General features: G+C 48.4%; 1 protein-coding gene across 8 annotated transcripts in view; it reads left to right on the top strand.

Annotated features, from left to right (window-relative positions):
- The window catches only part of LOC119433033 (histone-arginine methyltransferase CARMER), a 145085-nt gene that overhangs the window by 94610 nt on the left and 25760 nt on the right, over positions 1-24715 (top strand). For 3 of the 8 annotated variants that reach the window (XM_049658447.1, XM_049658446.1, XM_037700185.2), the window contains 2 exons: positions 10076-10386; positions 10532-10591. In XM_049658447.1, coding sequence (XP_049514404.1) covers positions 10076-10386; positions 10532-10591 — 371 coding nt within the window. Of the gene's footprint in view, positions 1-10075; positions 10387-10531; positions 10596-24715 lie in introns of all 8 variants that reach the window. The other 5 variants (XM_049658452.1, XM_049658451.1, XM_049658448.1 and 2 more) reach the window with 2 other exon arrangements.

Here is a 24715-nt window from a genome sequence, read left to right as displayed (position 1 = left end):
GGAAGACCAGAAAAAATCATGAGGCAAGACATACAGGAACAGGAAGGGTGGGTGCCCTTCCTGTTTCTTTGTCTTGCCTCATGATTTTTCCTGCTCTTCCTTTCCGTTTGATGACGTTCCCTTACATAATATCATGTACCAACTTGTCCAGCAAGCCACTCTTTTGATTTGCCTTGTCATGCACATAGGAGTGGCAGGAAAAAGGTGAGGGCAAGTGCTTTCTGAGTGCAAAACACAATAGGATTGCCGGAAAGCTAATGCTGGCTTTGACAGTAATCTTGTATTTATTTATTTATCACAATACCCACATCGCCCGTAGGCATTACAGCGGCGGGGAGAAGGAAACAAAGAACCAATAAATAAAGCAGGCAAAACAAAACATGTAACCGGAACATTTTCTTACTCGCACATACACACAAAAACACTATCTTACTTCAGTGGGCGTATACAGTTTGAAAATACATCATTTGCAAAAATCGTTGCGACATCGGATGGTAACTTGTTCCATTGGCTTATGGTTCTGGGAAAAAATGACGTTTTAAACGCTTCAGTTTTGCACGCTATTTCTTTAACCTTATTTTCATGGTCCAGCCGTTCAGAAACATAATCAGGCTTGAAAAAAAATATTTCCCGGGGTCTATACCTATTCGACAGTGGAATATGTTGTGAAAAAATTTCAATCTTAGATATTTCCTGCGTTGCTGCAGCGATTCCCAACCGAGGCTTTCTTTTGCTCTTGAAACACTGAAATTCCTGGCATAATTTGAACAAACAAAACGAATGGCTATGCTTTGAATTCTTTCTAAACTGTTTACGTCACGTGCCGACCACGGATCCCACACAGCGCACGCATAATCCAGAACAGATCGGACATTTGATTTGTACAATGATACCTTTGTCTCCAGTGGCAACTTTTTTGCATTTCTGCGCAGGAAACCTAGAACGCGGCATGCTTTAGTTGTGATGTGATCAATGTGACGGCTCCAAGAAAGAACAGGTGTGAAATAAACGCCAAGATGTTTGTGCTCCTGAACTGATAATGTCGTGGTTGAATTTAAAGAGTAACAGAAGCCATGAGTTGTTCTTTTCCTCGAAAAACGCATATGAACGGTTTTTTTTTTTTTTTTTTTCAAGTTAATGAGCATGTGCCACTTGTTGCACCACTCATTTATCTTATACAGGTCATTTTGTAAGACATTGCAGTCATGGGTAGTACTAATAGTCCTGTACAAAACACAGTCATCGGCAAATAGCCTCATTTGCGATGAAATTCCGGAGCAAATATCATTTATATAAATGAGAAACAAAAGCGGTCCTATGACTGATCCTTGGGGCACACCAGAGGACACAACAACTTCACGGGATGTTTTCCCATTAAGCACAACTTTCTGTTTTCTTAAATTTAGGTATTCTTTTATCCAGTTAACAACCGTGCTGTTTATATTATACATTTCTAATTTTTCTATAAGTAAAGAGTGAGGGACAGCATCGAACGCCTTCTTGAAATCTAGAAACAAACAGTCAACAGAAAAACCCTTATCCAAAGCTCCTGCTAAATCATGCGTTAACTCAAGCAACTGTGTTGTACAGGAAAACCCACTACGAAATCCATGCTGCTGAGGGCTAAGCAAAGAGTGCACGTTCATGTGGCTCATAACATTACTGTAAAGTACATGCTCAAGTATCTTACAAGCAACGCTAGTAAGCGAGATAGGCCGGTAATTCAAAACACTACTTCGCGGTCCACCTTTATGCACAGGGACGACATTGGCAAATTTCCAGTCATCCGGTAAAGAGATTTCTAGTAAAGATTTAGTAAAAATTACGCACAGGTATTTGGACACTTTCCGTGGGCACAAAGAAAGCAGTGCCGGTGACAAAGCATCCGGCCCAGTTGCTTTAGACGAATTCAGTGTCTTGAGAACGGCCTCTATTCCTCGTTGGTCGATCATGATATCGTCCATGGGCTCACCCAACACTGGGGTGGATCGTGCCACAGTGTTTTGAGTGTCAACACAAGCAGCATACACAGAACTGAAAAACGAGATAAAGCACTCGGCTTTTTCAATGTCGTTATGGACGGTAGCACCGTCGCTATCAAGGGCTGGTATTGATAATACATCTTTATTGTTCATTTTAAAGAATTGCCATAGTTCTTTCGGTCTTTTCTGTATGCGCAGGTGGAACGTGCTGAAGTACTTATCTTTGGCTGTCTGCATAGCTGCCTTCATCTCTTCAGTTTTGTTTTTGAGTTTATCTTTAAGCTTCAACGAAGGGTTTTTCTTATAAGCAGCGTAAACATGCGCTCTCTGCCTGGCCTTGCATTTCACGTGTCGCGAACACCACGGCTTACTTTTGCTGCGCCGCGCAGTCATAACCCATGATGGTACATATCTTTCACACATCTCAAGCAACTTGTTCTTAAATACATTCCATAGCTCTTCCATATTCATGAATTCAGCCTGTGTCTCAAACACATCGTAGTAGGAATCTAGAGCCAGGGTCATATCACTGACACGTGCTTTTTGATAGCTGTAGATACGCCGTGGACCACTGTTAGCAGCTCTCACATACTGCAAATTCATATCGCACAATACAGCTTGGTGGTCGCTTATGCTCGGCAGCACTGTTGTAAAACTCACCGCCTCTGGCGTGTTAGTGAAAAATAAATCTAAAACATTTTTTGCCCTTGTCGGCTCTAGAACTAGTTGTGTTAACTCGAAGACAACTCGAAGACTCGAAGATATCTTCAACATTTCTTTACTTGACTGGCTGCAAGCGCTGGAACTGGGATCTGCTAGAGACCAATCGATTTCTGGAAGATTAAAATCACCGCCTATAACTAGGTAATCAGTGCTCACTGTTTCCATTGCTGCGGTAAGCTCACCTAGAATATTAACTTTGCTTCCTGGTGGGCGATAGAACGAACATACCGATAATGACCTGCCGTTCTTCAATCTAATCTCTACCCACAACATTTCACTTTGACTGCATTCAATATCAATTTCCCGGGAGCACATTGTCGCATCCACTAAAATAAAAACGCCTCCCCCGAAACGATTTCGGTCCTTACGGTAACAAACAAAGCCCCTGGGAAACACTTCATTATCCTCAACGTCAGCATCGAGCCAGGATTCAGATCCAAGAACGACAGTTGGTCTAGACATATCAACAAGGCTAGAAAATTCATGACATTTATTACGTATGCTTCTGCAATTCACAATAAGAAAAGAAAGCACAGACCTATCCGCTTTCAGTTCCTGTCAGTCTGCTTGCACAACTTGGTCTAGGGATTCATCATAGACGTATTTCACCTTATTTATATAAAGAGTAGTGAACTTGATGTTTACTTTGTCAGTCTTCACTCGATTAGCCTTAGCATAATCCCACAGTCGTTTCCGCTTTTTGCGCACGCTCTCAGAAAAGTCCTCTGAAATACTAATATCTGTTAGATCATCCATTATGAGTTCTGCTGGAATTTTCGGGGCTTGCAATTTATTGCATATAGACCTACACCACGGCGCTACGTCACGAAAATGCGGTGGCGCTGTCGTCTGAATTTAGTTTCGCTTGGTAGGCACTCCGCCGCCGAGCCGCCGCCCGTGTCGCGCCTACCACAGCAGCCGCTGGGTTTCGCGGGTGGTTGTGCAGTTCCATCTGTGAGGTCTTTATTCTACGATTTTACAATGAAAGAAACGCAGTATATGGATGAGCTGAGTTGCGTCGAAATACGCAAGAGACTAAAGTTTTCATAGGTTTCCTGTTGATGAAAACCGTAGCAAGCAATGGGCCGCCGCGGTAAAAAGCGAAAGTTGGATTATGATACCAGATCATCCATTATGCGCAAAACATTTCGTAACCGTTAAGCTTCTCTTTTATTTTGATTGGCGTGCATTAGCCGATCTTAGGATCGTTACGATCTTAGGATCGTTATTAGCGTGCCATTATAATTGCTTGCCGCACTGTGGGAAAGCTAGATTAGGATTAGCCTTGAATTTAGGTCGAGCGAGCAGATGCCCCACAAAACACGTCACATTCGAATTTGTTTTCATCTCAAAGAATTGAGCCACCAGCAGTGAAATATCCTGTCACACGTTCACATACGCAGGCAGCAGGGTCACAGCTGCGTTTATTGCAGTATGGAAATCATAAACGCGCCTAAACGTGTCAGTTAAATTTAGAGCGCGAAACAAAATGTACAGTGTAGTAGAGAGTCGGAATGATCGGACGGCCCCGTACAACAGCTAGCTCACATTGCGCGGGCCTACACAGGCGGCGTCGCCGTAGGGCTGGTACCTTGCCGGTCCCATCACCGAGGCGATCGCTTCTATCGCCGCTCACGGCGACGTAGAAATCGGCTACAGCTTGTTTTTAACATAAAATAGTTCTTAATAGAAAAACTATCTCGAATTTGCGCGTGTTTTGTAAAGCAGCGCCCAGTACTAAACCACTGGCGCGATATGGAGCAACGACCCGACGGCATTTCGTCTCGCAGGCGGAAACCGAAGCACCGGCCGTCTCAGCGAGGCGGCTCGGCTGGCTTGCAAGTACTAAGTTTCGTTTGTTATTCGCACCAACGACACCGACAAAACCGATTCATTTAAGCCCACATTAATCGTGTTGTCGAAAATAAGAGCACAATGATGAGCAGCAGGCCAGGCCGCAAGCGCTGTAGGCCGTCACTGCGACGGTCAACGAGCTAGGCCTAGCGTCTCGTTCGGCCGTATCCCGATGGGGGCGAGATGCAAGAACGTGCTGGGTGCACATTAAAGAGTCTCACGTAGTCAAACTTAATCCGGCGCCCCCATTACTGTGTGCTTCATAATGAAATCGTGGTTTTAGCTCCCCCACCCCATTAAAAAAAAATGCCCCATCCGCGAGTGCAAGCGGTGGTGGCAAACGTGGCCGGAGCCAAACGTTGGGCGGAGCCTACGCGACGTCGCTATAGGGCCTAAAATATATCGACGGTGCCTACCGCTGTTTACAAACATGGTTTAGGTCTATAGACTAGATGTCATGGTATATTATGCAGGAAGGATTGCAACACAATTCTGGTGCTGTAGTTTGAATTACAGTCGAATCCCCCTACAATGAATGCTGCTACAACAAAATTTTCGCCACAACGAAGATTTTCTGATACCCCGTCAGCTGCCCATAGAAAGTAATACAAAAAGAGTACCTTCATAACGAAGGCGTTTTATGTGGTATTTCCACTTCATTGAACTTTTCGAGAACGAAACTGGGACTGAATTGCCACGCGTGGTCATCACGCGCCTGCGTGAGACTGCAGGGGATCACCACAATCGCTGCCGTTTTCTGTTGTCTGTGTCCGGTGGAAATGGCTTCGCCAACGAAGAAGCATAAATTTCTCTCTCTCGAGGAGAAGGCACACGTGATCGCCGAGGCAGAAAGTGGAAGAAAAAAATTTCACAGTTTCGCCCGAAAGTCGAAGCATCGATTGCGATAGCGTATAGCTGTCGACTAGACAGCTATACGAACTAAGCATAGTAGTTTTATTGGCCGGTTAAAGTTGTAAACATTCGCTTACTAACTAAATTACCAAGCACCACACACGTGCACCGGTACACTTGAACACGTCTCGCTCGATGACTGCAGAAAGTCTGTGTCAACACGCTGGAGTGAGATGGCACGGCAATAGCAGCGAGCGAATCGACCTCTGCCGTCTCTCGCTTCACCGCAATCTAAACGTAGAAAGCACAGCGCAAAACGACTCTACCGACACTAGTTGCACTTTGCCCACATCGCAGATCGCTTTGAAGATAAGGCCTGCGCGGGCGCTCACTTTGTGCACGTTGCAGATTGCTTTCAAGATAGCGCCCGAGCGGTCGCGCCGCAGCCGCTGTTGTTAACAAGATGCTAACATCTCGTCTGGGGAAAATGACAATCTGCTAGACACACTGACTCCGGCGACTGCTGTGAAAATAATGAATCCTCTCACCTCATCAGAAAAGTTATCAGAACCCACGACGATGACATTGCGATGGCTCTTTTAACAGACTTACGTAACGCCTTTGATTGCCGTGAAGCGTAAAAAATCCAGGCTGGCCGACTTCTGAAAATAAAACTTCCGGTAAGCGCAAGCTTGCCAAGCTTGCCACCTTTGTGATAAATATGCAGTGAAATCGTGGTAATTCAAATCTCTTCATTGCGACGGTGTATGTGCCGCAAAATGAGTTTCGCGATCGGCCAGACGCGTGTTGGGTTAGGCGTCAGCCGCAATGTATGAAAAATGCTGTAACAGCGGTGTGAAATGCACTCTTTCGTGAAGTTGACACTTTGACTGCTCAACGTCTCAACCTTTGCCCTCAGCCATCAAGGAGATTTCCCGGACGATGGTTTTGGTTTCGTTCGCGGCTTTGCCATTTGGCATACGTATAACATACGAATTTCGCGTTAACGTAGTCCCGCCACAACAAAATTTTGCGCGTGTCCCGGGAATTTCGTTGTAGCTGGACTCTACTGTACCTATTACACTCTAACCTCGTTGAAAGTTGAATGCGAGCCAACAGTACTTCTTTATATTCATTATTGTATTTTTTTGTTCGTATATCAAAATGGAACAATCTACTTATTCAACAATAATGAATAGTAATCAACGCTATCAACTTGGCTTGTCGCAGTCGAGCAGCACGGGGCATACAACCCAGCGCTCTGCTGTGTGATCGAGGGGGCTAGCAAATTTCACCACGCTGGTGTGACTCGGTTGGCTTGTGGCTTCCTTGATTGCACCAATGCTAATACGATCTCGGAGGTAACGCCCAGCTGGCTGCCAGCAGATGCGGTGCGCCGCAGGGAGAGGATGAAGCGAACGCTCGGTCTGAGCGAGACCCTCGAGATTGCACTGAGGAGATCTCTGAGGCTAGGCCTAGCTGTGGCTGCCTGTGCAGTGCGCCGTAGAGAAAGAGAGAAGTAAATGCACTCATCGTTAGCATGGCCATGCATACTACGCAGCATGGCACGACTCGCGCAAGCTTCCGCGTGAACCCCCCCCCCCCCCCGCGAGATTGTGCCGAGGATTGCAGAGGCCGCGACTTAAGAAACTCTGACTACCCACGAGGCTTCCGTACTCACCCACTTCAGGCTTGCCAGTGCTCCACGGGCGCTAAGCCTCGCTCTCACGTGGTTCTCATACTGACGCTAGGCCTACGCTTCGGCTCAAACAAAGGTTGTCTGAAACCTTGCAAAACTGTCAAAACTATCGTCCGATGCCCCAAGAGGTTCACGTTGGGCAGCCAGATGTGGGGTCTTACAGGTGCTCTTGGGACAAAGGAACGGCAAGACAGTAGTGCAAACAATCCCAAGGGCATTTATTGCACCTTTCATACACTAAGGATTATTAGCTGAATGACTATGCCGATGGTCCCGCGAGAAATCGTGGAGGTCTGACTAACCGCGACCGTATAGCAAGCGAATATGTTCGCCCAATGCTGGACACCAATGCCTAGTCGTTCTCGTGTGCGTTCACGCCAACAGGGGCGCGTTCGAATGATTGTGTTCGTCCATTCCGGTTCCCCACTCCGATGCTCCGCGGGCACCACACAAGTGGCATGTCCACATCGCTCGCTAATCCCCAGCCAAAGAGGGACAGCCTCACCCTTTCGCGCCCTAATAACCCCCGGCGCTAGGTTGCGTCAGCAACGCAACACTCGAGGACCGGTTTTTTGTAGTGATGCGTTATGCTTTCTTCTATGCTACCCTTATCATCCACCGCTCCTGGCCAGCTGATCCCGTTGATAGTATGAGCGGACCGTCGCTCTGACCGCTGACCAAGCACGAAAAGGCATCAGTATCGGAAAGGCATCGCTACGAAATACCGGCCGAGCTATCTCTCATAATGTGCCGCAACCACACCGACTGCAGCCGTAAAGCCACATGGCGAAGCCAGATTACAGGAGATGGGAGCCATGCTGGGAAAACAACAGATTAGTCGCGCATCCCCACGAGCACAAGACTAATGGCAGTGCCACAAATCTGTATGTATAGGAGTTTAAACGATGAACCTACCGACAGCAGTGCTGTGTGCTTAAAAGCACAGGTATCATGGTCTGGGGTTTGATGGCAGACGTGCTTCAAGCTTTCAGAGGAAGAAGTGTACACGATGCAGCAGCCTGAAGCTTATTACCTAATGATTTCTAGGATAAGATATTTTCCTCTAGTGGTTGAGAAGGTTCATAAGCACTTCTGCAGGCACTTTGATGAGCGTATGAGAAATGCGGAAGTACTGTGAAATCTGCAACTGGCCTGGAGCATGCAGAAAGGGTGAAAGCTAAACTTGCTTTGTGCATTGCTCATAAAGGAGCTGGGATTCTAATGGAGCCGTGCCAACAATATTGGTATTCTCTCACATAAGGTCAGTGGTCACACTAGTAGATCACTTCACTCATAGCGTGTGCATCGTGACCTTTGCTGATGCCATGGATAGGCACTGATAACGTTGCCACCTTAAGCCCGGGATACATGGAGCGAACTTTCTCGGCTAACTTCACATGCCAAGTAACGACGCGGCGACACGACGCAGGATGTTTGCTGTGTCTGGATACATGCGGCAAACGCCGGCGCGCGTATGCCGCCATGTTGGTGGTGGTCCCGGCCGTCCGCTTCGAACTGAATTTAGCGTTGTCCTTGTAGAATTCACTTCGTTGGTAGCAAATGACTGCGTAAACGGCTTTCGCTTAGTCTCAGGCCGCTTTGACGACAGAGTATTATGGATAACCTTCAGGAGTTTTCAAAATCGCTTCTCGTTTCAAACACATCTAAGCCTAACGAAATAAATATCTGATGCCAGCGCCATCTATTGGGGTAGTCGGGAGATAGGCGTGACGAACGCCATGCGGCCTCTGAGATCGGAAGATTTCTGTTGAAGGCTGTTGTAGACAGCTTGCACTGCTTGTCTGTTTCCCCGCAGATCAGCGGATATGGGATGTACAAATACAATGCGATTCCTGAGAGATCATGCTGGGAACTACTTAATCGGTGCAGAGACATGCAGACACGGCAACACCAACGCTATTGCAGACGACACGAAAAGGCGCGCACGCGATACACCAGCATGCATTGCGACCGGAACTAGTGCCTCCTGATTGGCTGTTGTACACCGCTGCGCGCTAGATGCTTCCGGCGGCGGCGTTCGCCCGACGAAAATGTCTGGACAGGCAGATCGGCGGTGGATGTCAAATTTTTTGACGCCGGCTGTCGGGCGTTCACCGCCCGACGAAGTTCGTCGCTCGGACGCCGGTTATTCGCTCCATGTGCTCCAGCCTTTATTGTTGCATGTAGGTGTTGGCCAGCCTTGAAGAAAACCACATTGAAGGCTTGACCAGGTGCTTGTTGGAGCGTGAAGACCTGCTGCGCTCTCTTAAATGAAGTTTGATTCCTGGCAGTACTTGCATTGTGAACAGAAACCATGCTGTGGTTGCACTTAAGCCTTTAAGATGCTGTGTACACAATTGTGTACGCCAAGAAAGTGCGTCAACAGCAATAGCATTGATGAAAGTAATGCTAGTTAAAATGTGTCGCAAACATCTTGAAACTGTTCTGATTGGAATCGCGTTGCAAGTTTGAATAACGGGTTCGAAATATTTTAGTAAAATGAGTGGGAATGTAGACGACTGTGTGTACTTGCTCGGTGCGAGTATGTCGGTGTATGTAGTGGGTGTACTCCTTTCATTGTTTTTCACAGTGTTTTGCATCAGGCATAATTTTCAATTGTCTGGATGGGTGCTTTTCAAGCCTGCTAGACATGAAATAGTTGATGTTCTCATGTAATGTTGCTGTAGTGAGTTTTTGCATGGAGCCCATGTTCTGTAAACTTGGCAAAAGTCACTAAAGAATTGAACATTCTTTGTCTAATCTGCAGCTGTATACTTTTTATGGTTCTGAATATGCAAGAAATGCAGTGAAAGTAAGTTTTTAGTCAACAGAATTTATTGGCATCTGAAAGGATTGAAGTACCCCAGATGGTCAAAACTGATCGACATACAACCCTGTACTACAAAATGTGCCAGCTAGCAAACCAAGCAGAGCTTTTTGATGAGGATGTGCCTTTCCCCATCAGGCAGACTGTGTGGCTGTCAACGGGTCCGACGCAGCCCCTGACCCACTGGTACCAGGTGCGCTGCCTGCTGGAGAGTCCACTATTTGTGCAACGAGGTCAACGACTTGGGGGTCGAGTGGTGTTGCGCTCCAATCGGCGGCAGAGCTACGACGTAGACATTGAACTAGAGCTCGAGGGAGGTGTGCGGGCATCGAACAGCCTGGACCTGAAGAATCCCTTCTTCCGGTACACTGGGCAGCCCCCACAGCCACCACCCGGTTGCCACGAGACCTCGCCCAGTGAGGCCTACTGGGCCACCCTGGATGCCAATGGTAACGTGTCTTCTTGGTTGTGTCCGACCAAGGCCAGTGGGTGCTTGCAGGCCCTTGTTGAGGATGGCAAGCACAAACTGTTGTAAACTAACGTCTGCCATGAGTCATGGCATAAAATGACACGGTGTGGCTTGATTGTTTGCAGGTTTCTACTCGTACAAGCCTAATGGTGAACCTGCCGACTATGGTGCCTATGCTTTATGCAGTAGGTACTTAACCTTAACCTAATTGCTATGAGCACCACACAGAACGTAAGGATTTGAACTTTTGCTGGCCTCTACTTGCAGTTTGTTTGAAGTGCCCTTCCAGACGAGCTGTGCCACCAATACAGTGGGTTTCTTCAATGCCATTTGTAGCAGAAGTTTTCTTGCTGTAGTTGTGGTAGTTCGTATTCTCTTACTGTGCTCTGTATTAGCCTTTTGGGGCCTTAATCATTGCTGGATGTGCATACTTGTCACAGCTTCACATCTTTTATTGTTCTGGAATAAACTGCATTAATGCCAATGCATTTCAAGCAGCAGCTGAGGTCCCTAGTGACATTGGGCTTCGTGCACACCAGAACCTTATTTGCATAATGGAGGGGTTCAGTGAATAATTAGCCAAACTTTGTCAGCATTACTAGCCCCTGCCACACTCTTGTAGTGACCATCAGTGTGCACATGAGGGCAATGGTTGCTAGACGGGCATACACCGGACATATTTTTGTGCGTGGGCCACATTTACTGTTCTGGATATTTCTGAAAAATATTTTTTATTTCGGCCGCACTCTTCTTTTGCAAGTAAGTACCTCATCAGCCACAGGTGTGCAGCGCTATCTCCACATCATATTGACACCGTGCATAGAGCAGGCTATAGGTCTGCTCTTTGGTTGTATGCACAGTTAAGTCTGAGCTGTAGCATGGGGACTCCTTTGATATATCCTGGAAAAGGAGAAATTGCTTTTCTCGGCAACCACTGCACCAAATTTTCTGACGTCTGTTGCATTAAAAAAAAAGGTAAAATTTAACCCTTTGCAGCCCGAAACTTTTACCCACTTTCCGGCTGTTCCGGTCCGAAACTATTTTGCCAGTTTAGAGCGCCGCGATAAAAACCAAAAACTGTGGACCACAACCACAAACTGCCTCTATTTGTTTTTCGATCGCTACAAACAGCACAGTCTTTGCTATTTCGCATTGGGAGCTTGTACATGAAATGGCTCCTCCCATCTAGCCTTTCCTCGCAATCCTTCCGCACAGACGGGCCCCGTTTTTTGGCTCTAGCCCTCACGTCACCCACCAGCTATTGGAAGAGGTTGCAGCGGTACTGCAGGTGTCGCTGTTCTTTCTCAGCATGATTTTGCAGCTGTGTGCGCCTCAAAATAAAGCTATTGACAATGGAAACCTCTAGAAGCTTTCACTAAATGCGCCACCTTAAAACGCACGTGATGAAAAAGTGGTCATGCTTCTCAGCGAACCGCGCGAATGTGCTGTTGCGCGCGCAAGTGAGAATGCCCTGGTATCCAGAAGCCATGCTGAACATTGTGCTGCACCCTAGTGCAAACAGAAGTAAACTTCAACAAACACAGTTTATTTATCCCTCAAAAGATGGTGCATCATGTATACAAAGAATGCGCACAAATCGCAGTGAGAAAAACCACAAAATTTAATCCCCAAACACCTTTGTCGGGCGGTGCCCGACAGCTGACCGCTACGGCCGTGTTGTTTTTCAGGGCCCGACAACGGACCGCAAAGCGTGAATGACTGCTCAAAGCAGATTTTTAATTTGGGCTGATAATAAATGTTGTTGAAAATCCTGAATTTTTCAAGAACAAAAACTATCAAGTTTACAAACAAATCCGTATCTCAGCAATCAAAAATGATATCACAATTCTGTAATTTTCCTGTAATAGTACGCCTAAAGCTGCCATACACATGGCTCACCCATACGTGAATAGGACTTGTGCAAAACCCTTGTAAACACTGTAACAGATTCACATAAGATATATAATCTAATATTTCAGATTTGTCCTCTTTGAATGTTAACGAATGCAGTTCACCGAACTGTGATATCTGCTCTTGGTGCATAGGTACAATTATGTAAACTTTGTGCTGCTATTTTTGTCATACTTTGCAATTTTCGGCAATGTTTGTAAAAAAAAGTAATAGGCCATAAACTGAAATTCTGCTGCTAACAGTCACTAGAATTTTACTTTCTCTCTTAAATGCAACAAATTTCTTAGATTTCATTTTACTACTGTTTGTAAAAACAAATGCTTCCTGTACAATAGCAACTTACCCGCTTTCACATTTGCGAAGCTGCTGCTTCCTGCATAGCATGGCGACCACTATGGCCAGTGTTGATGCCAACAAACGTTCATAGTATTTTTTTGCATGATGTGACTTACCAAAGCTGATAACTAGGAAACAGTTGCATATTTTATATATTGCAGATTTTTTGTTTGACTTGGTACTTTTGGTATACTAAAACTAGCAAATTATTACGTTCATTCAGGTTCCTTGAGGTGCTTAGAAGTTTCTCATTCCATACCTGCCAAGGTCACCCGTATTACCCGGGAAACTCCCGGATTTGGACAGTTTCTTCCGGTTGTACGGTTGACAGGAAAATCGCTTGCAAATTGCAGTTGTGTCCCATTTCTATCCGCATCCAGCGCTTTGTCAGGCCACATTGGCAAAAAGAATCCAACCAAATCCAATTCAATTGTAAGTTCATCGCGCAAAAAGTTAAGAGAGTAGTAGGGAAACCCTATACATGCACTATTTTGTTAACCACAAAGCCGCTCCTTACGCTGACGAGGTTGTTGGGTGCCCTAGTGTCCCTAGCCTCATTAACCTAGCGAGCGAATGCCGCGTTCCGCCACTAGCAACACTAGACTCTACATTGTTCTCCTCGGCGTCAGCCGCTCTGGCATTGCGTAGGCCGACAGTCAGTCATGGCTTTAAAGGTAAGGAGCACTAGCGCAAAAAGTGTCTTCAAGTATTTTAATGTAGTGCTCAGTCAAAGGGACGTTGGGTATTTTGTTGATACCACAGAGCAATGCAGAGTGCGAGCGGCAATCAGGATTTACCCCACGTGGTACAAAGGTGCCAATGGCGTGCGAGTATTCCGCCTTTTTTTTTTCGAAAGTGTGTACCTTCAATAGTAGCCAGACTTGGTGCCCTGGCTTTCCTTCCTTCTCAGGAAGGAAAGCTCCCTTCACAGCGTGGCCACGGCCCGCGTCTTCATCTGCAGACACGCTTTTCACTACCGCGCGCACATCCGGTTATTTTTTGGCTAGGGAGCTGGTCGCCAACAAATCGTCCGTCCATCGCGATGTAGCCGGTGCCCTTAATCTTTGACATTTTTTGCACTGAGTCAAAGCGCAACTACTGCTTGCCACAACCGCTGCTGACGAAACCGCGGCCGTTATCGACGTGATCATGGACGGCGACCTTGCGGTTCAGAAGGCAGGCGGCCAACGCATATACCTAGTCAAAACGAAACTACCATTTGCTGCAACAAGTATGGACGAATCCGCAGTCGCTATTGACGCGATCATGGATGGCGACTACGCAGTTATGAAGGCACGCAGCCGACGCGCGCACCGAGTCAAAACGAAACTACTGTTTGCCGCAACCGCTGCGGATTAAACTGTGGTGGCTATCGACGCGATCACAGATGGCGACTACGCACTTATGGAAGCACGCGGCTAACCGCCAACGCGATGTTACGCGTGGCGATTAATGCAACAATAAGGGTTTTGAGGGTACAAATAAGCACAAAGCATTCCGGCGTTTCTGTCAGTCACGTATCGTGTACGATTGCCGCTGAGGACCCTAGCGATGCGGGCTGTGCCGCTTCGTTTTTGGACGCTAGAGCCCTTTTTGCTCTTTCGCGACGCACACAGAATAAAGAACCAACGCGCATTTGTGGTGCTCCGCGCATTTATTTTTTTATTCCTCCGACGTGTACGTCAGTGCGCACGCTATCGGCACCTACCCTATCTACAAACGGAAGAAATGTGTATGTTGGTAAGTTACGGCCGCCGAGATTCAATAGCGAAAGCTTAGCGCACTGCCCGTCTTCGAAGGTTGGGTCTTTATACATGGCTTGCACCGACGTCACATCCGGTCGCCGTGAGATTCCTGTCGGCCATGCTGATGCACCGCTGCCGGGCCACTGCTTGCTTACCGCCGCCTTTGTCAGCTCGCATCGTGTTGTTTCGCGACCACTCGCAGCTTGCAATATGGTTTTCTGCTCAGTCGTTGGCTGCTCCAACCGTAGCGACAGCTCCAGGCGAAAGAAGAAGCCTACTAACACAAACTTCTTCTGAATTCCGAGGATCGTCGTAGACAGGTGCGAGCGCTCTAAGTCGCTCGGCACAAATCGGCGCACGTTGTGGCTGGCTCGCATTAATCGAGCCGATCTGGACCCCCAGAACCCCAATTTACGTGTGTGCAGAGTGCACTTCGTGACAGGTAAGAGGCTTGTTCCGGGAACTAAATGTTCGCGAAACTGTGGGAAGTAAGGGCTACACTCAGAAGAAGGGAATGTTTTTGATTTGCAGGGACGCCATCCGATTTTTTTCGATAGCACGAACCCAGACTGGGCCCCGTCGCTGCATCTCGGCTACAGCATTAGGCAAGCAGATGCGGATCACTACGAGTGCCCGAGCAACGACGGCAGAGAAAGCGACAGCAGAGAAAGACGGGCGTATGCACACCAGATAACCTGGCCGCAAACAGAGCAGTGTAAAAGAACAGGCATTGTTTATCTTCATTACTGTATTTTTACAGTGGAAATCACACTAATCGGGGCTGAGTTTGAACCTCGGTTTGCAGACATGCTTGGTAAATTTTGGTACGCGGGCATCTTTGAAGTTTTCCCATCATCTAAAAACGGTGCCTGTCACGAATTTCAGCGCTCCAGAAATGGAGTGAGACAGAAAGCCAATACGTAGAACATTTATCTCGAACAGAAAAAAAGTTGATATTGAAGAAAAACAAACAGCAAACTACCCTGACACACTATAAACACTATACATACACAAACACTCCAAAAACTAGCTATACATATAAAAACAAACTAGCCCTCAACTACATATTGTTCCTCTGCTCGACTAACCAACGCGAAGTCACGAACAAACGAACGTTCTGACCGTCGCCAGTCGTGCTGTCGGACTCCGGCCCAGCGTGGCAAAGGATGTTGGCCTGCGTGGTTCCGGCGCAGCGTGGGCGTCGACCCCCATCGAGAGTGATGAGGTTGTGGTCTTCTACAGAGACCCGCGTGGCACAGGACGCGGTCTGGGCCAGTTGGCCGTTGTGCCGCTGACGTGGCGTTGGCGATTGCCTTCGTGGCAAAGGGCAGCAACTGGTTACGGCAGCGTGGGGCTGGACCGGGCTGAACCGTGCCGCTGACGTGGCGTTGGCGATTGCCTTCGTGGCAAAGGGCAGCAACTGGTTACGGCAGCGTGGGGCTGGACCGGGGCCGCGGAACACAGCCACGGCGACGCAGTCGGGGCTCAGGAGCTGGAGTTGTCGCTGGCCAACTCGCGAACGTCCCCTCTTCGGTCCATGGTCCCTGAAGCTGCTGCCTCCCGTCTCCAGAGCACAGCTGGAGATGCAACTGCTTGTCGACCACGTCAGCAATGCCAGCTCATCATCGCCTGCGTCCCCTTTTTGTTCATTTCTTCTTTTTTCTCTCGCGCTTCACGTGCTTCTCGCCTGTGGGTCTCTTGGCTGTTTCTTCGGCCAGCGTCTTCGTCTTTTTTCGCGTTATCATATGTCTTGCCGGTGACTCATGACAGTGCCATCACATTCAGATGCACGATTTATTTTTGACTCCGCGTAAATCACAACAATGGCAGGCTAATTTTCGAGAAACGTGCCAAAAAAAGGTTCTTGAGCTCACTCTCCGAGGAGAAGCACCTTTTCGTCTCGTAGACTCATTTCAGACAGGCTTCTCACCCAGCCGCTTGTGAAATAGTTGTGTGCTTCCATTGATTTGAAAGCTTTAATTTCTTCCAACGTCACAAGGCTGGAAGAGTAAACTAGATAGTTGACGATATTCCCGTGGGTCACTTCAGGGATCACACTCATGTCGATCGTTGTGTCGACGCCCAGTCGCAGGGTGTACGGGTCCATACGCACATTTGCACCTCTTCTTCATAGCGTACGTGCGCCGATCCCACAAGTTCGCAGTAATAGCCTGCACTGAATGCCTCACTCCTCTGGGGAGGAGACACCAGTCCCGAAAGGATAAGACAACAATCCACAGCGTATCAGGAGCGGTCAGGCGTCACAGGCAAGGCACTTGACAGTACGGACCGCACAGACGGACAACTGCGAAACGAAGAATGGGTCGCCAGCATGGACCCCGGCGCTTGATTGAGGCGGAAGTGACGTCACGTGCAAACCATGTATTCGAAAGTTGGTCTTTATTCTATGGTGGCTACAAGCTGCTTGCGGATTTATTGCGCAGTTCACGCTTTGCCGTTACACGCTGTGATGTGCTTTTTGACACTCGGGCATGGGTAATGGAAGTTCTGTGGATCGAGCACACCTCTTGTTCGCCGTTTTAGCCACTTAATTGGCGAGCGCGGCACCACGTAAAATTTATCAGTGGCTCGTGGAATTCCGAGCAGGGGCCTGCGGAACCCACTATGAGAATGGCAAACTCGCTTGTACGGTACAGAAAGCGACCCAACACTGATAGCAGGAGCTTTGTAGGCGACGCAATGCACAAAACTAGCAAGGGTTCGGTCGCGACTACCACCGGAACGTTGCGACATATCGCCAGAAAAAAAAAAAAGGACAGGGAATCATTCGCGAAGAAATGCATGTGTACGTTCCACGTGTTTGGTGGAAAAAGTTGCGTGCAGTGTACTGCTGGGGCGCGATCGAGGTCGTTGTTCGCAGCGCGCGTTCAATTTCGCCGGGCTTGGCCTAGGTCAACCGTGCACAGCGAAAGTGAACGCGCGCTGCGAACAACGATATCCGATCGCGCCCCTGCCCTCACCTACGCTGCTAATGTGAATTGCCGTATATACTTGCGTAATGAACTCAGTTTTTTTTTCCCCAGAAATCCAATGCAACGTTGGGGGGTGCGTTTATTATGCGGGGTAAATTTTATGGCGTTTTATGAGTACCGACGGCGGACAGCGAACCGCGGCTCGGCCATGCTCGCATCGCAGCTGGTAGCGCCGCAAATATCAGCATGTTTTCTTCATCGTGTGAAATTATTGTGAGGAGAGGGTAAAGCGGCAACGACGGTAACAAAACATTGCTGCTTGGGAGCGTCGGCGATTCGTTCTGAAGCGCCGTCGGCTACAGATTCGAAGTGAACTGAAAAAGGCCTAGCGACGATATCGGTGGCGAGTGATTAGCAGCGGTGAAGCTGCCGGCGATGCCAGAGCGTAGCCGCGACCACTCCTCAGTCACCGAGTGGTCACGTCACTGTGCCGCAGGGAACTCCTTTGTGCCGTGCGAGAGGCAGATCTCGCCGTCGGCCGGCGGTCCGTGAACTACCGACCGCCAGCCGCAGTTCGCCCCGATGCACTCGCGTGCCCACTGGGGCGCCCGGGTACGACCATGATTCGATGAAATGGCTCATCCGGGCGCCCGATGCGCACCGGTGCGATTTGCCGAATTTGCCTAAGCGTTCTTTGAAACTGCTCCAAATTTCGGATTTAGTGCTCCAAAACAGTGTCTTTTTTTCCGTAACCTACTCCATATTTGTATTTTCCTGCTCCAAAATCAAAATTTTCCTGCTCCAAAAATTGCTCCAAATCCTATTTTGGCTGTTGCACCACTGCGGTTGGCGTAGACGAAGGTATTGAATTCGCCTCTTTTCGAAGGGCGTTTGCGAGCAAAACCGGTGATGAAGCTGACTTTAGAGCGCAGTAACAAAATAGGTACTCATCAGAATGCTATAATATTGCAGCAATGTCGTCTCTAGGACGTCTAGATTGCGAAGAAAATTGTTAGAAAAAAGTCTATTTTTTAAAAGATTTTTTTGGGCCAGAAGACCGACCCGTGTCTCCCATTAACATGGGGAAACATGGGACTGGTGCTGCGGGCCTGTGAGCATCTGCCGCAGGAAGGAAGCGCTCAGCGGACGAGAGCTCGGGTAGAGAGGGTGCCCAGGGGCCGCCACCCGGGAGGCCAATCAGGGCGCATCCTGGTAACGTGTTCTCGCGGGGCAAGTCCAGTCCCGGTGGGGAAACATGGTTTGCGTGGGAAAGTAGGTCCAGCGCGCCAGCCGAGTCCGCCATGTTGCCGTTACAGCGGCGGTTCCCGGAGATCGAGCTAAGTGCCACGCGCGAGCTGGGGTACAAGGCGCGGGAAGGCACCTCAATCCCCACATTCCCCCCTCCTAAAGACCGAGGTCAAGTGGCAAGGTCGACTCAGCCAAAGAGGTCTAGGCTAAGCCAACGGGGCAAAGTCCAAGAGGGCGTCGGCGTCTTCATCAGGACCAGGTCAGGGAGCAGGGGCCACAGCAGTCCGGAAAGACGGAAGACATTGCTTCTCTTGATGCGAAACCAGGGGCTTGCATTGGCCACCTGAGTTCTGCACACAGGAAGGGCTCACTGCCAGGAGGAAGGGTCGGCAGCCCAGGAAGGACGGGGCTAGGCAGCAGCATGGTTCAGCCAGGAACGCATGCGGCGTGGCTGCCATTTTGGCGCAGCAGCCACCACGGAGGTCACAGGGCCCTCCAGATTGCGCTCTAGCAGGAACAGCAGGCCGGGATGACCGGCAGCCAAGGCAGCAGGAGGCAAGGCTGCTCGAGTTCGGGGTTCCCAAGGCGGGAGTCGGTCATGGCGGAAGGACCAGAAGCAGCAGGCCTTGAGGTCAGCAACAGACTGGCATGGTAGGACCCGGGACAGCTGGCTTCGTGGTCAGCAAGACTGGAGGCACAGTGGAGCCAGGCGCAGGGAGGAGACTGGACGACGCAAGGGAAAGGACGGGAAAGTCCTCCGGCATAGGGCGTGCCAAGAAAGTTGCCCGCCTGGCTGACTGCCCAAAAAGAGGCATTTGCCAGGTGAGGCTTGGGCAACACATAAGAGGATATACCAGGCCACATGAGCCTGGCACCGCTTCGATGTGCACCCTCGCACCTTAGCTACATTTCTCCACTCACGGGCGTGGCAGGGAATAAGGTCCAGCTACTTGCTAGTGGGAGAAAGCTGACTAGGCGCGTCAGAAGGTGGGTGAGCACGAGAGGGTATATTAGGTCAAAAGGGCGCGTCACCGCTTCAACGTGCGCCCTCGCACCGTAGCTGTGTCTCTCCGTTCACCAGTGTGGTAGGGAATAAAGTCCGGCTACCAGCTGGTGGGAGATGGAGGGAGATCGATGGATCGTGCAGCAGCCAGTCTGAGGATGCTGCTTTTTCGTCGGACTTTGACTCGGAGTGCGACGATGACGTAAACTAGCTCAGAACATCGGGGGCCGCAGCCCAGCACGCCTAACTGTAGTGCTTGCAGTTAACTTTTTGTAGCAGAATGCCTGCTCAATGAAAAATTTTGATTTTTTCGGAAATAGTGCCTATTAGATGGCAATACATTTTATTAGGCTTGTGCGAACATTCAATATTTTCGAATAGTTGAACGAGAATAGCCACACGCGGCAAGGAAAAATTGTTTTCGCAAGTTTCGATTTTCGATTCAGTAATATTTTTACCAATCCAATCCAAACCAAGCCAGGAAAACAGAACTATACTCAGAACAAAGGTGTACAAAAACGCATCTCGTGGGTGTGGTGGTGTGATCGATTGTGTATAGTGGGCAATTGTGTCTCTGCCGCGGCGGCATTTGATCAATCCCAGCTGCTTGGACCACTCCAGAAAGCACCATGGGAGACTTGCATGTGGCCAGCAATCCAATTTGGAACTTTTTTGTAGATTCCACTGGGAACCGAAGCTCGATGTCTTAAATGCAAGGCAGTCCTGAAGACCCAGACAAGTACGACAACAACCTTAGCAATGCATTTAAGGAAACACCCTGGCTTGCACAAGCACTACCAAGAGAAGCGGGACACACGCTAAAGGCCATCCAAGCTCAAGGGGGCAAGCAAGGCCAGTGGTCAACAGCCATCCATAGCCGACAATTTCAAGCCGAAAATGAAAGCGTCGGCCCCAAAAGCCCAACAGATCACAAAAATGATAGCTCGCTTCGTAGCTCGTGGTATGACCCCTACAACATTGTCGAATAACCGGGTTTCCTCGACATGATGAAGTTCGCTATGCCGGATTATGCCGTGCCGTCTCGGACAACGTTCGCGAGAGCCATTATTCCAGACCTCTATGCATCAAGCAAGCAAAGAGAAGGTGAAAAAGAAGCTCGGGGACATTTTTGCAAGCGGAATGGAGTCGCTTTCAATCACAACTGATGATGGTTGGACAACGTGGGCAAATGACAGCTACGTTTGTGTAACTTGTCACGACATGGACAGTGATTCGTGCAACACGTGCATTCATTGGCTCGCACGGAGATGACCGACTCTCACACTGCAGCAAACCTGGAGCTATTTATGGCAGTTGTTATCGAGGAGTGGGAACTTCCAGCCCACGATACTGTGCCGATCTTCGTCTCTACAGATAATGGAAGGAACTTTACTGCTGCAGTAGCGCGGTCGTCCTGGAATGGTGTGCAGTGTTTCGGACACACCCTTCAGTTGTGTGTCGGTGATGCCAACAGAGAAGTGTCAGAGAGAGAGAAACATGGTGGGAAAGAGAGGGAGGTTAACCCGAAAAGATTCTGGTTTGCTACCCCTGCACTGGGGGAAGGGGAAATGAAAGCGGAAAGAATAGGGAAGAGAAAAAGCAGTCACAAAAAATACAAGGCATAAAAAATTTGAGGAATGTGGAAACATCTGTGAGAAATATAGTCAGAGAGTCCACTCGATTGGAAAAACTTCAAGAGTGCCTTGACTGATTTGTTGTGTGACGACTTTATAGGCCAGCGTTCTAGGACCGTCTGCTCCGAAAGCGGCCGGTCGTCAAGACGCACCAGCGCAGTCGCGAGCGACTGCCTATGTGCTCTGTATTGGCGACAATGACAAAGTACGTGCTTAAATGTTTCCTCGTCACCGCAGTGGTCACACGCAGCAGTATCCTCCCATCTGATGCGGAAAGCAAATGACTTTGTAAATGCGACACCAAGCCACAATCGGCAAACTGCCGTTGTTTCGGGTCGGGATAGTCCAGGTGGAGGTCGAAGTCGAAGACAGCGGTCCAGTCGATGCAGATGTGTGTGCTGCAAACTAGGTGTGTTCCACAACGATTGTGTGGCATCGTTTACAAGCACTCGAAGTTTCGCTGCTGCATCTGTTCTTGACAGTGGGATTGGTTCCTTTGCGCCGTCTTCATGAGCAGATCGAGCAGCTTCATCGGTATATTCATTGCCCATTACGCCACAGTGGCTAGGGAGCCACTTAAAGGTGACGTCGTGTCCTTGCTCGACGAGGCGATGAAGGAGCTCTCGGATTTTGAGGACTAGTTGTTCGTAGGGTTTACGGAGTAAGGCGCAAAGAAAGCAATGTAGAGCTGCCTTGGAGTCACTGAAACCACTCTATTTGTTAGGCAATTCTTCACGAATTATGCGAAGTGCGCTACAAAGAGCAGCAAGCTCCGCGGCTGGTCGATGTCGTCTGGTATGATGTCTTGAACTTCAAGGTGGAGACTTTCGCAGGAAAGAACACTGATCCTGCACAACCGTCCATGGTGGTTGAACCATCAGTGTATAGAAGGGTATGATCACTGTATTTTTCGTACAGCAAGATCAGCAAAAGTTGCTTGAGAGCTGGTGATGAGAGTTTGGCCTTCATTCGAATTCCTGGCACTGTCAGTAGAACTTGTGGCTGAGCCAAGCACCAAGGAGGAAACAAAACTCTCGTTGCAGGTGTGTAATCTGATGGAAGGTATATACGATAAAGCAGTATCGTACAAAAAGTGAAAGACTTTTTTCCACTGCAGGAGCCGTTGTAAGCTGCAGAAGGGAGCACCTCAAACCCCAGCATGTGGAACAGCTAGTGTTTTTGCACGAAGTGTCAGAATTTTTGCAGCTCTGTGCTATAAAGCCAGAGTGATTGTGGTTAGATACAAACTGACTGCCGAAGCCCGAGGACGGCTTCAGGAAATTCAGAGAAACATGCAGCTGGACCCTCTCGAGGTTATACAAGACGTCCCGACGCGATGGAACAGTGAGCATGCCATGATGGCCAGGCTCGTGAAGCTCCGTACGGTCATCACTGTAGAACTTTCAGAGTCTGACGCATTTCCAAACTTGAACGCAAGTGAGTGGAAGCTTATGAATGCACCAGTGCAAGTCTTGAAGCCACTTGACCATGCCACAACTGAACTGTCTGGGGACAAATATCCCACGCTGTCACAAGTCATTCCACTGTTGCAGTGTACCGAGGTGGTTCTAGCTGAACATGTTTCCGAAGGTGTTGAGGCAGTATTGCTTGCCTCAAGCCTTTTGCGTAGCGTCAAGACGAGGTTCCTTGATATCAAGATGTCACGCCTTCCTGCATTGGCAATGTTGGTCAATCCTAGATACAAAGATGTCTGTTATGCTGAACGACCCGCAAAGCAATGGGCGTTCACTCTACTCACAACGGCAGCAGAAGAGACTGTGCCAGTTGATCAACACGGTACAGCAACAAGTGAGAACAGAACCTTCTCTGCACTGCTTTTACGCACTTCAGTTCACGTGCACATCATCAGTCAAGCCGTACAATCTCGGACGAGGTTGCTGGGTACTTGAAGGCCCCGCTTCTTTCTCGGTCCAAGGACCCCCTTGTGTAGTGGAAAAGCAAGGGCAGCCACCTTTACCCAACCCTGTTTGCAGCTGCCCGTAGGTATCTTTCGATACCAGCCACCCAGACAAAAAGTTAAAGGCTTTTTTCCACTGCAGGAGCCGTTGTAAGCTGCAGAAGGGAGCACCTAAAACCCCAGCATGTGGAACAGCTATTGTTTTTGCACGAAACTTTGTAGATTTTCATAAATAATCAAGTTGTTTACTTTCCTTTAATAAATCCCAGATCTTAGCCTTCTGCTTTTTTTTTTTTTTTTTACTTGCTACTATTCGAAGTATTAACTTTGAAATTATTCGAGACGAATTACTATTCGCTTCGAACCAAAAAAAAAACACTATTCGCACAAACCTACATTTTATATATATCATAATTTTTCTTACATTTTTTTTCTTCATAAATACAAGCGTGTCTTTACAAAATCTTTTTCACTTTTATCCCACATTCTTAATTTTGGCAATTTCTATCTTTGTATGACATACATCTCGCTAATAAAGCTTTTATGCGTGAAAAGTGCATTCTGTGTTTTGTTTATTTATTACATAAAATATTGAGCTATGGGCAGGGCTCGACAGGCTTAACTGCGAGCATACATTATCGTCTTCATAGCAATGAGCGAGAGTGAATTTCCTTCTGCACCGCCAAATTTACGTACCGCCGTGTTGGAACAGAATGTACAATGCTGGAACTTTACAGAATGACGACACATCAAATGAGAACCCAATACATAGAAATCAGTGGACTTGAGGTCAGGACCGTGAAAATGCAACGTAGCAGTCAAGGAGAATGCAACAGCAAAGAGCATGTCGGTGCGGTTCCAATCTATTCAACAGTGTTTATCGCCTTGACTCTGGAGGCATTTTAAATATCACCACATGATGAAGAAAGGAAACTAAAAACAAAACAAATAAAAACGGCAAAGCTTGCACTTGGCTGCGTAAAGCACGAGACACAGCGAAGCTGGCCGACCGATTGCGTCATGACCTAAGAGATACCTGGCATAACCAAACTCAACTAGCTGCTACCAAGTTCAACCTAGATACAAGCAAGTCCAACCTCGACATAGCGAAGTTCAACCTAGTTACTACCAGGAAACGTAATCAATCGGCCAGCTTCGTTGTGTCTCGAGCTTTGCGCGGCCTAGTGCAAGCTTTGCCTCCCCATTACGACGACAGAAGAGAAGTGGAATTGCACGCTGGAATGATTAGCGGCCACGCAGCCAGCTGTGGAAGAAGACGACAATGAATGCGGGCGCAGCGCTCGTGCCACGAGTACAAGCGCTAACCGAGGGGCCCCAATGAGCCAGCTGCAGAAGACGACGCTCGAGCCAATGCTGATGATGATACTTTTTACGGCTGGCTTAACCAGCTTCGCTGTTAAAAACCAAAACTGAGAAAAACGAAACAAACTTTTATATAACCCATTAAATTGCGCTAGGTGCCTGCGAGTACTCGAGAGCGGAAATATGCAGAGTATGTAAACTTCTTTGAAATCCTTGAGAACCCTTGAATTTAGGGGGGGAAAAAAGATTCATGGGCCC

This window comes from Dermacentor silvarum, chromosome 11 (assembly GCF_013339745.2).
Source record: "Dermacentor silvarum isolate Dsil-2018 chromosome 11, BIME_Dsil_1.4, whole genome shotgun sequence".
NCBI classification, from domain to species: domain Eukaryota; kingdom Metazoa; phylum Arthropoda; class Arachnida; order Ixodida; family Ixodidae; genus Dermacentor; species Dermacentor silvarum.
Note: the sequence above shows the minus strand (reverse complement) of the source record. Positions and strands in the feature narration are given on the sequence as shown.